The 13,151-nt window shown below is 37.0% G+C and overlaps 1 protein-coding gene across 1 annotated transcript in view; it reads right to left on the reverse strand.

The window, feature by feature from the left end:
* DLC1 (DLC1 Rho GTPase activating protein) overlaps window positions 1-13,151 on the reverse strand; it is a 413,181-nt gene that overhangs the window by 200,997 nt on the left and 199,033 nt on the right. Inside the window, exon 5 of the mRNA XM_059384365.1 lies at window positions 4,770-4,803. Within this exon, the coding sequence (XP_059240348.1) occupies window positions 4,770-4,803 (34 nt within the window). The remainder of the gene's footprint in view (window positions 1-4,769; window positions 4,804-13,151) is intronic.

Below are 13,151 nucleotides of genomic sequence, written 5' to 3' on the forward strand. Positions count from 1 at the left end.
CTTAGGATGAAGAAAAACATAGTCCACATCTTTTTTCCCCCTGAATAAGGCACTTCTCTCTTTCTCTATCTCTATCTATCATCTGTATTTTTTGAAAGGTGGTTGCATGATCAAGATAAAACTAGAGATTTACAGAGTTAGAAAGGGTTGTGACTGTATGAGGTGGCTGAAGTTGGATGAACAAACCAGCAAACCAACACAAGGAGAGAAAATATTGGTAGGTATACTGGTGAGACTCCTAACAGAAAACAGATGATACACTGGGTATACTGAGGAACGCTTAGTAACAGAACTATTTACAAAGATTAGGAAAGTCAGAAGGGTAAGAGGAGAATGGTTTTCAGCACCTGGGAATTTGTGTGGAAAGGGCCACCTAAGAGAAACCAGCAGTGATTCCTTGGCAAACAAATGGGGGATAACTACCCAAGCTCAGAGTCCAACTGTCATGCCCTGCCTTCCTCTCCTCCCAGTCACCTCTGGCTCCTCACTGGTGGAATAGGAAAGACAAAAAAGTGAGCAGCCCACTAGTTCTGCCCACACTGGTCAGCCTCCGGGGCACAGAGTGGGGAAGAAATAATGGATCTGAGTGACAAAATGGACACACCCACCATAATAAACTATACTGCTTGCAGATTACAAATGGCCAGGTATGATGCAGGAAGCTTTGACCTTGCCTGTAAAGAGCAGAGAGACAAAGAAAATGTTAAGGCAGGAAATGATAGGGCCAGGTGGTGCTTTTCAAACATCACTCTAGTGATGGTGTAGAGAGTGGACTGGCGTAATGACAGGTTGAGGCAGGGAAACCAGTTCTGGTTGCTGTTGCAAAAGTCCAGTGGGAAGTGGAGGGCTGCATTAATGCAATGGGGGGGGGGGAAGGGACAAAGGTTGATTAGAAGGCAGTGTTGACAGGACTGCGTGCAGGAGCTGAGGGAGAGAAGATGGGAGCTGGGAAGCCACGATTCAATTACCTCAGGGACTAGGGATACAGTTGATAATGTAATCATAGGAAAATAGGATATAGGATATACATTTCTCATGGGCTAATTGTGAAGACTGAAGATTATCTGTTCACAAGAGAGAATTTCACCCTAACAGACACAGGAATTTCTAATGAAAGGTTAAAATATGACCAACTCTGCCTATGCTGTGATAACTTCTGTCTGCATTAACTCACTCAGAGGCTTACAGAGAAAGTGATCTCTTTTTTCCACATGGATGGCTACTTAACTGTTAATTGATGCCCTGAGGAAGCATTTAAGAACTCTTGGAGCAGACATAGGCAGCGGTAACACAGCTAGCTTCTATTTGGCTTCTATACATGGTAGTTAGAAGCACAACCAATTATCATAAAAACAGCTACCATGTTTTAGGGTCTATTTTGTGCCAAGCATTGTTGCCTTACAAAAACAACATGGCAGCTTCTTTATTTATATTCTAGAAATGGGAAAATGAGGAGGTTAAGTAACTTGCTCAAGGCCACACAGATAGGAAGCAGATGTGCTAGAGAATGTACTAAAGGCATTGGGCCCACTCTTTAGGGGCATACAGATGCTGGTGGCATAAGGAAAGTCATATGAAAATATTATGTGTTGGATACAATTACACATTCATACTTACATGATTAATTATTTTTAAAAAATTAATTCAGATCCTGAGAATGTACATTTTGCTACTTTGATTACTTTCTTGGGAATTTTCTGAACAAGACTGTTTAAGAAATTCTCAATTGAGAAAAAGGAAGATGCTGGCCCAATGGAATATTCTTGACTAGAGATTGAGTTCCTTCAGGGCAAGGAATATACCTTATTCATAAACTGCTTCCTTGATAGATCCTAGTAAGATGCTAGAATATGCTGCTGTCCAGTACATATTTCTGGAATGAATGAATCAATGGGGGGCTCTTTCAAAATGTTCCCCTTGGAGATTTTTGTCATCACAAAGTGGAAGATGGGCAGTGGGATTAAGTGCGCCAGGATGTATTTACATAGCCATATGGATCAGAATAGAAGATGTCTACTTAAAGCACACACCGAAACAACCACACAACTGTATCTCAAGAATTATTAATGGAATGTACCCAAACTGATTTTTTTTAGAGCTTCACAAGGCTTGGTGGGATTTGTTCCAGTTGGCGTGGATGAGAGGTCACACAGATTAAAAATAGACTTTCTTAATATGGAACAATAGGCTACATTCATTACATTCATTTAACAAGACAGAAAAAAAAAAAAAAAAGACAGGCCTTAGGGGCGGGAATGAAGCTTAATCCTATTTAAGAGCTCAATTAACCCCCAGAAAATTGAGTAGGTCCTCTGCCTTCATTGCCATTCTTCTGTCTAGCAAGACTTAAAAAGAGAGATTCATAAAGAGAAATAAAGAGATTCACATTTGCATATAATACTAAAAATATTTCAAGTATTTTAAATAGGGCATAATAAACTTTAGAAATATAAGAATTAGTTTGCCTAGATTACTATAGTCCTTTAAAACTTGAAATCGATCATATTCTCTTTTGTCAAATCTGTTACCATTGTTAATAAAATATTCAAACACAAGCCTTTATCTTGATACATAAATTCACTGATTTTAAAAAAATAATTTCTTTCTTATGGTTATATTATCAAACAAAATTACATTTCCTTCTAAACTAATGGTACATTCTTAAGAAACATGTATCAAAACCATGTTGGAGTACATTCCAGTCATTCTAACGTTTTAATACACAGAAGCTAGGTCCTGTTCAAATTAGTCCATCCCGGGATAAGCATCTTGGGTAGGTCATTTGTATCAGTTGGTAGATCCTACTTTTCACAGATCACCTTATGGAACCTCTGCGAATGGAATTTATGAGTTCTTTTCATTTGTGCCCCAGCATTATAGAAATGACCAAAATAGATCATTGAAAAGTGACAATTTCTTGTTTTTGTGTTTTGCAGTTGGATTATGATAAAAAGCGGTGGTTACATTACATGTACACTTTTTAACTAGTTCTTTGTTCTAATAAACATATCTTTTAAATACATGAGAAGCTTGAAAAATTAAAGGTCTTCTCCCTATCACAATGAAATCATTTTAAGCGGCGAAGGAAAGATCCCTTCCTCCAAGCAGTGGCATTTCCATCCCTTCGCCCCCTTCCCCAACAGCCAAGAATTCACATCTTAATTTTCTCCATGGGGTATGAAAGAATTTGCTGACATTCTGGAATAAGATGACAACTTTGCTCTGTTATATACTTTGTTTAAATTGTAGCTACTCTTGGAAATTACAGAGAGTGTCACAACCCAAGATAAAGCATGACTTTGGCTACGGTTCTTTCTCTTTGTGATGCAAATGTTATGTAACCATTTATTTCTTGTCCCAACTAGACAGCTAACACATCTATTTAAGCTGTTTGAGCACTGGGGCTATAACGGGAGTTCAGTTAGTACATGCTACTAATCCATGTAATACCACTCCCTGTTAAACTGAACAGTTCCCTTGAACTGACACATGATGCCAATTCAATATTTTCTGTCTGTACTGAAGGGCTATCTTTCAACAAATTACAGTAAAGAAATCAGACACAGCCTAAACACGAGAGAAAGGTCTAGCTCATGGAAGGATACAAACTATGAAAACCTCTGTGTGAAAACTACCTCGTGGTGAAAGTAGGCTCACTGACCTATAGAGAGAACATCCTCCATATTAAATCAGCAAACTAATGCTTCAGTGCAGAGTCATTGAAGTCATGTCATCTTTTAGAGGACTATAAACACTTAATACAGCTCTTAAAAACCACAAATATTTAATTTCTAAGTGATAAGCCTCAATTTGGTAGTAAAACTTCAATCTGTTTTTTTTTTATTAATTTTTTATTTTTTATAAACATATATTTTTATCCCCAGGGGTACAGGTCTGTGAATCACCAGGTTTACACACTTCACAGCACTCACCAAAGCACATACCCTCCCCAATGTCCATAATCCCACCCCCTTCTCCCAACCCCCCTCCCCCCAGCAACCCTCAGTTTGTTTTGTAAGATTAAGAGTCACTTATGGTTTGTCTCCCTCCCAATCCCATCTTGTTTCATTGATTCTTCTCCTACCCACTTCAATCTGTTTTTTTAAAAATTATCATCATTATTATTATACATAAAACATAAAACAGTATTGAAGAAGACTAAAAGATTTTTTTAAGCATTTGAATCCACCAATTGAAGTCTAATTTTTCACATTTCCATGTTTCTCATCAGTCCTTATCCATCTCCCATGATACTGCTAATAGCTATAATGATAGCACAGAATATAGAATATATTCTAATTTTCTCATATAACTGTTGATATTGTTTCAAAATTATATATTTGATAGTACAGCATCAGCATCAGCTTTGTTTTCTGACTACTATATAAGCTACTTAAGATGACAAAATAAGCCTTGATAATTATTGACAGTTGATTTCCAAAGGCTGTTTCCCAATACACTAAGCAACATCTAATTCTTTTCCTCAAGGGAAAAAAAAATGTGGATATGGCTACAAGGAAGGCTATAAGAAGCATACATCTTTTTCTAGTATGATGTAATGTTCTGTTAATAAACCACACTTTTTTCTTACATTCTGAGAAAACCAAATTGCTTTTTCAGGAATTCAATTGTAATATTTGCCTAGAGGTTGATAAGACTGCCTAGAGACAGAAGAGATTTATACACTTCTAATATTTAATGCAATGTCTACATGAAGATGGAATCTTATTCCACAATAGGATGGAAAACATAAACAAATGTCAACTTACCAGCCTTTTCCTTGTCTGGAATTCCTGGAAGTGCCTGAAAAAAAAAGCCATAGAATTATGTTATTACTGGAAAGAAATATCACAACATCATCAGGAACAAAATGAACTATCATAAATGGAGCAAAAATTAAATAGAACCCAACAGCAGGAAAATAAGCAGGGAAAGGAACTTAACATTGTTCCATAAAGAACATACAAATGACCAAATATACATGAAAAGGTACTCAAAATCACTAACCACCAGGGAAATGCAGATCAAAATCACAATGAGATATTACCTTCCAACTGTTCAAATGGTCATTAGGAAAAAGACAAGAAATTACAAGTGTTGGCAAGGATGTGAAGAAAAGGAAATGCTGTGCACTGATGATGGGGGTGTCAACTGCATAGGCACTATGGAAAACAGTATGAAGATTCCTCAAAAAAAAAACAAAAACAAAAACAAAAACAAAAAACCAGAACTACTGTATGATCCAGCAATCACCCTTCTGGTTAAATATCCAAAGGAAATGAAAAGATATCAAAGAGATAGCTGTACTTTCATGTTCATTACAGCATTATTTCACAACAGCCTTGATATGATAACAACATAAATGTCCATCAATGAATGAATGGATAAGGCACATATGATATATATATATATATATATATATATATATATATATATATATATACATACAATGGAATATTATTCAGGCATGGGAAAGAAGGAAATCCTGCCATTTGCAATCACGAGGGCCTTGAAGGCATTACTCTAAGTGAAATAAGCCAGACAGACCAAGACAAATGGTGCATGGTACCATTTATATGTGGAATTAAAAAAGTGAAACTTCTAAAATCAGAGAATAGAAAAGTTGCAAGGGGCTGGAGAAATAGGGAGAACTTGGTAAAAGGGTATATAAACTCTTGGTTATAAGATGAAGAGGGTCTGGGGGCGCCTGGGTGGCTCAGTGGGTTAAAGCCTCTGCCTTTGGCTCAGGTCATGATCTCAGGGTCCTGGGATCCAGCCGTACATCGGGCTCTCTACTTGGTGGGGAGCCTGTTTCCCCCTCTCTCTCTCTGACTGCCTCTCTGCCTACTTGTGATCTCTGTCAAATAAATAAATAAGATCTTAAAAAACAATTAAAAATGTATTAAAAAAGGATAAAGAAGGTCTGAAGATCTAATGTATAAAATGGTGACCATAATTGATAACACTATATTATATAATTAAAATTTACTAAGAGAGTAGGACTGTGTTCTTACCAAAACAAAACACCCAATAAACATGAGAAGTGATGAATATAGTAATTAAGTGGAAATCCTTTCACAATGTATATGTATTCCAATCACCATGATATAATTTTTTTTTAAAGATTTTATTTATTTATTTGACAGAGAGAGGTCACAGGTAGACAGAGAGGCAGGCAGAGAGAGAGAGGGAAGCAGGCTCCCCGCTGAGCAGAGAGCCTGATGCGGGGCTCCATCCCAGGACCCTGAGATCATGACCTGAGCCGAAGGCAGCGGCTTAACCCACTGAGCCACCCAGGCGCCCCAACCATGATATAAATTTCAAATGTCTTACAATTTAGTCAATTATACCTCAATAAAACTGAAAAGAAAATAAAAAGAAAAACGAGAGTTGGGGACCTATCAGTAAAGTTACTAGATCCAGGTATAATAATTGTCAACCATCATATTCTTTTCTTGTCGGAAAACACATATTACCCTTAAAAAGATACTGGCAATAAATGAAACAAAAAAAAATATTCTTTGAATTTGGGGAGAATTTTTATAGTTCAATTTATTGGTCCTGTAAAAAAAAGTAAAAGTAAATTGGTGGATTTCTGGGCATTTCAAATCTCTGCTCTGTTTTTCAAATGCTCAGATTTTTCCTTTATATTATTATTACTGTTATCATTAAAGATTTTTATTATTTATTTTAGAGGGAGAGAGAGAGAGCAGGAGCAGGGGAAGGAGCAGAGGCAGACTCAGAACCTGAATAAGCAGGGAGCTTGATGCTGGGCTCTATTCCAGGACCCTGGGATGACCAGACGCTTAACTGACTGAGCCACCCAGGCGCCCCAAGATTCCTCCTTTATTAGATGGGAATAATCACATCTACTTCTTCAGGTTGCTGAAAAGACCAACTGTGGTAGCTTGATAAAGCATTTAAGGTCTTCAGGAAAAGGTAAATGCTGTTACTATTTGTTTCTACGGGTATTGGACCAATGGGTCAATTTACTGATAGGTGTGGTCTAGAAGTTCCATTCCCAGCAACCATCATCACTTACTATCATTATTTAAAAAACGGAGTTCAGGAGGAGATGTTTTCAAAAGACTTTAAAGTACAAATGTCTAATTCTACTTTCAATGGATATTCTAAAATAAATTAAGGAAGTTGAACTTCTGGTTCCCATTCACCTCAGTTATTCAAGTTTATAATATTGTGAACATGAAGGTATTAACGTGTATGGGAAGACTTCAATCCATCTGACCCACTGGGCTTTGATACCTGCTACCCCAAACCACTGACCAAACAGGATGTCTACAACTGACACCTCTCCCTTTCTTCAGGGACAAAGTCCCTGAAGTTGGGGTAAGAAAAGTAGTCTCAAATGGGTAAGTAATTTTGTTGCGTGTGCATGCAAAGCACACAGAGGGAGGAGGCGAGGAAGGGGAAAGTTCACATGCACCTCAGCTGCAGATAAGGAAATAGCATCAGTCTTCATTTCCAGGATCAAGTATCAAGATACCTATATCCTTGTGAGATACTGATTACTGCTGAGATCCTCACTTTCAGAACTTAAAGAATTTGAGATTGATGCAGTTTTCAAATCAGAGGCAAATCTCTCTAGGGGTAAAAAAATAGAGGGGGGTTTTATTTTGGCAAGATTAATCTATAGTGGAGGTATATTTTGAATTAATTTCTATCTATATTTTGTTGTTCACTCCTCGTTCTCTGAATGTGAATGCTGACTGCATCCTGGCAAAGGTGCGTTGTAAGGAGACTATCAGGTGTGTAAATGGCAGAATGCAGGGTCATGTCCAGAGACCAGGGCAGCAGAGGGATTGCACAGGGGTTAGGTATGTACCTCAGCATCCCCTCATTTATACTGGGTCATCTATTTTTCCTTTCCTTCAAGAGCTGTTGTGATTCTACACTATAGAAAAGCTGTTTCTCCCTTTACAGGAAAATTATAACAGTTTCGGTGATATTTGTTGACTTTTTATGTATCTTAAATTTGGGCACCTGGGTGGCTCAGTAGGTAGAGGATCCGGCCTTTGATTTCAGTTTATGTCATGGTCTCAGGGTTGTGAGCTTGAGCTTGAGAACCCCCAACAGACTCCACGCTGAACATAGAGGCGGCTTAAGATACTCTCTCCCTTTTCTTCTGGCACCCCCTTACACCCCCCAGTTTGCATGAGTTTTCTCTCTGGGGCAAGACGGAGAGAAGGACTTAAATTCATATTGTGTTGCATTTTAAGCTCAGCCCCTGGATTTCCTACCTAATTGGAGATGAGGTCTTTCAAATTAAATTTTCTCTTCTGTGAAAAGCAAATAACAAAACAAAACCCAAACCGTTGACAAGATTGTAAAGGTTGGTGATAAGCAGTTAAAAGATGCCCATGAAAAAGGTGCCACAGGAGGAAAGAGCGAACACTCACTAGGTTCTGAATAGGTACAAGGTACAGTTTTAAGCCTTTGCCTGCATAAATTCACTGACTCCTTAGAATAACCCATGGAGTCCTGGAAAGGGAAGTAACTTTTATGAGGTCACCATCAGGGATGGAAGCCAGGTCACAACCATTGGCATGCAGGCCTCTGAGGTCCTAACACTAGTTTCAAAACACTAATCAGAGTCTTTTTGAAACAAGGGAGAAGAAAATTTGGGAGAGATTCCATGACAGAATACTGGCTGAGATCACAAAATATCTGTGCAGGAATATCTGTATGAGATATTTAGAAATTACCTAAGTAATAAACTCTCTCTTCTTATAGCCAAGGAATTTAAGACAAATTGAACATCTTGCCCCAAATCATAGGTTGACCAGCAACAGACCTTTTCCATATTTTGTTCTATTTGATTGCACAGAGTGTCACCGAGTACATATAAGTAAATATTTAATAAACTTTTATTAAGCAATGAGTTGTGCCACAAAGCAAAAATATTTTAGCTTCCATGTAGTCAATGCCTATTACTTAAGAACCTCACCATGTTCTGTATGCTTCTTTAAGCCACCAAAGCTCACTTCCATGAAACAATTGCATGATGTGGACATATGAAAGTCAAAGTTTCATGCACCCAGGATTTTATAACTGCTCTTTCAAAGTAAACCACGCAGTCAACAGCTGCATATCTCAGCTGATATATCTCTGAATTCGAGGGAGAAGTGTCTCTCTAGAAAAGGTTTATAAGTAACTTTTTAAAATGCTGATGCTTCATTTTCAATTAATTGAAGCTATTTGCTGTTTCTTAAATTATATGCCTTCCATTATCCTGTGTACAGAAAGCTTTGGCAAACTGTTCCCTCTTTGTGGAATTCACAGTCCAGTCGAAGAAGGTACATGAAAGAGAGTTTCATATAGTGGGTGTTCAATTGCAATTGATGATTAGCACCATCGCTGGTGTGACATCAAAAGGAGTGAGAAGACAATTGATAATTAGGACCACCCAGGTGGAAATGGAATGGTTTTCTTGGGCACTGAATCTTTTAGAAGGAGACATTGGTCCAAAGATTCTTTTTGTCTCTGACTTCAGAGAAGAGGCCTGGCTAGATTTGGGCTTCAGGTCTTGAGGTTCCATAGTGTTTTACCTGTTCCTGCGTTTGGAACAAAACTTTCCATGCAAGGTGGCTGTATAGTCTGTTACAGAGTAAGTGTTCATCAGACATTTGTGGAATTAAAGTACCAAACACATAATCATATATTCAGTTTAAATAACATGTATGGCTGTTGCTTATGAGAAAGGTCCTTTAAAAAGCATATTTTTTAATTCATTAGGGTTTTTTGTTAATAGTTGCCATATGTTTCATTTGAACTGTATCCTCAGGAAGTGATTTAACATTTCTGGCAATAAAGCAATTAAATAGGATTTTCCTGCTGCCCATATGGATTTGCTGTAACTTCATATTTTCTTCTCTCATTTCTTAATGGAACAAAGGGAAGTTTACTAATAACTTCCAAATGAGAGAAGAAAATCATTCGTGGTCTTGTTATTCTTCTTTGTGACATTCAAATGATAGCATAACAGTCTTAAATATTTGTTTAATGGCTGTACTGATCCTCCACTAGTTCCTTGCAAGTAAAGATTTTCATTTAAGTTGATCTGTTAAGGTGTTTTGTAATTGAATTTTAAAAAACCATTAAAGAGAAAGCTTTTTAGGAAAAGGGAAGAAAATAATTCTCTTTCTCTTAATGAGGTCTTTTAAAGCTGTGTGTGGGAGCTTAGTCTGTGTGTGTGTCTGTTTATGTTTTTGATGTGAAACATGGTTGGGGGAAATGCTGGTTTTGACATGCCTTCCGGAAATGTTGTAGACATGTGTTGATTCTTTTGGTCTGCTGCTAGAATGACTTTCTGCACTTTCAAGAGGGACCTCAGTTGGACACCTTTTAGGAACTTATACCAACTACACAGAAGCTGCTAATAGTCACATAAGTAATAGATGTTATATCTGAATTAATTTTGTGAATTCAATTTTGTGAATGAAAATTTGTTGATCTAATTTCTTCCTGATGATTTTAGTTGGAAATAGAGTATGATTTTTCCTCCTTAATGTGCTATTTTAATTAATAAGCCACATCCCTCACTAATATAAATTACTTTCTCTCTTAGTTCTTTGGAATCAGAACCATAGAATACTACCATTAAGAAGGCCCTTTGAAAGCCAATCTGTCAATCAATGGGAAGCTAGGATAGACTGAAAGGTCCTACTCATGTTCTAGGAAGGGATTTTTTTTTTTTTTTTGTCCTACAGTAAACAACAAAGTACTACCATGTATTTTGTATTTTCTCTCTATATAGGCAGCGCTTGTTTTGCATATTTTATTAGACATGTTCACACAGAAATGTCTCAGATACTCTGTTTTGTTCTATAGGAGTTCTTTTCATTTTTTTTTTTTAAATGGCAAGAATCAGTGGCAAAGCAATTTATTCCTTTCCCTTAAAAACACTCACTGTTGTTCCCACAAAAATATTTTACAGACAAATTTCAAAATGGGTAATTATGTCCTTAGAAATTACAGGATAACATTCCCCAGTGATGGAATAGCCTCTGTCTCAGATGAGGGCACAAGAGCCCATTGTGGGCACAATGGGCAACAGAAAGAGTTTGGAGATTCACATTTTAGGGAAGACATGAAAGACTACATAAAAGAAAAAAAGGTACATTGAAAAATGAGTTTGTTTCCATCTCTTTATTTAAAGACTCTTTTGAATTCAGTCCAGTCTCTGATATTGTTAACTAGCCCATGATTTCTATTTGATCCCACTTGAACAAAGAAGTTCATTGAAAAGCTGCATCTAATGGGTAATCTGATATCATCTGTTTTGGTTTACAAAGTATTTCTCTAGTTTTGACAGTCATCATTCTTTTATTAAAAATATAGGCTCTTCACGGTGGAGAAGACTTAGATATCATTTAGTTGTGTTTTCCAAAATACTCTGAATACCACTTTTTCAGTCTTAACTACATACATGTATTTATAAATTATTTATTTAATAAAATTTAAACATTAAATTTGAATAAATATCCTTTTTTTACTTGTTCTAAATAACAAAAACAAAATACATGAATGTATGGTTTTAAAATTTTATTATATTATTCATACCACACATGAAAATAAATAACTATTAAAATTTAAAATATTTATCCACATATCAGCTGATGTTCACCAGTAGTCTATGGGTCCCTGTGTTGGGAAACATGGATCTAGTTCTTTTGCTATCATTTTGCCTATAAGGATGTTGAGATTGAAGGAGATTAATGATTTACCCGATGTTACAGACCCTAAATTGGCCAATTGGGGATTAGAGTAGAATCTGGGTCTTTTTTTTTTTTTTAAAGATTTTATTTATTTGACAGAGAGAGATCACAGCAGACAGAGAGGCAGGCAGAGAGAGAGAGAAGCCGGCTTCCTGCTGAGCAGAGAGCCCGACGCGGGACTCGATCCCAGGACCCTGAGATCATGACCTGAGCTGAAGGCAGCGGCTTAACCCACTGAGCCACCCAGGCGCCCCATAGAATCTGGGTCTTAATGTACAGTCTACTATACCTTTATTCATAAGACTGGTGAAGTTGAAGGTCACCAAGGGTTTACCCTCTTGCATTCATAATTTCAGATTAACTCAGTTTCTGAATCATTCAATGGAAGATAAAGGAAATTCAGTTACAGTGGAAGAGACAATGTCCTAGTTTGAGGACTGTCTTCAGAGTACACATATATGAACAAAGTGAAATAAATGCATGCATGATAGTGTAATTGTGGATCCTTATTTCCAAAAAAAATTTGACATGTCTTATTTAATGAAAGTTGTCAGCCATATTGAGGGATTTTTAAATTTTTTTTGTCAACATCATTGACTATAACAACTGTTTATATATAGACTGAAACCATGGCTTCATCTGTATTCTGTGGTATAGAAACTTGGGGCCTTGGCTTAAAATAGTTACATGAGTGTCTGAGCAAACACAAAGTTGATTCTTAAGGGATGTTCTGGTGGCTTGTTAATCCTTTGAGCAGAAGTGGGATGGCCCTCTCTGGATAAAAAACATAAGTTGGGCTTCTAACTTTTATTTTTTTATTTTCTATTTTTTAAAAGGTTTATTTATTTGAGAGAAGGAGAGAGCAAGTGAGCAGGGGAGTAAGGGGGAAAGGGAGAGGGAGAGAGAATCTCAAGCAGACTTCCTGCTGAGCATGGAGGCCCAAAGGCTTGTCCCTAGTCTTGAAGTGGGGCCCTATTTAGGACGCTATGTGACGAATCCCACCACCCTGAGATCATGACCTGAGCTGAAATCAAGAGTTGGATGCTCAAATGACTGAGTCACCCAGGTGCCTGTGGGCTTCTAATCTTTAAAAACACTTTTTTTTCTTTTTAAAAAAATACTGGCATTTCTTGTATTTAAAGCTGGTGACTCTTCAACAATAGTCTCATTCTACGCTCACTTCATAGCTAAATACTGATTTTAAGTCTGTCCAGCTCGTGACAAAACTCTTGTTAAGGCCATTTGTATTTGGAAACATGGTTTAAGAGAAAAGCCATTTATTATTCTAAATTGAAAAGAAAATCATTTCTGTAGCAGGGTAGATAAACAGAAAAACCCATGGCTTGGTCCCACCAACTAACCTTTCTCAGCATTTACAGAAGTTCTTAATTTCAGCGCTTCTGTATTTCCAATAAA

The sequence above is a fragment of the Mustela nigripes genome, chromosome 18, assembly GCF_022355385.1.
Source record: "Mustela nigripes isolate SB6536 chromosome 18, MUSNIG.SB6536, whole genome shotgun sequence".
In the NCBI taxonomy this organism is placed as follows: domain Eukaryota; kingdom Metazoa; phylum Chordata; class Mammalia; order Carnivora; family Mustelidae; genus Mustela; species Mustela nigripes.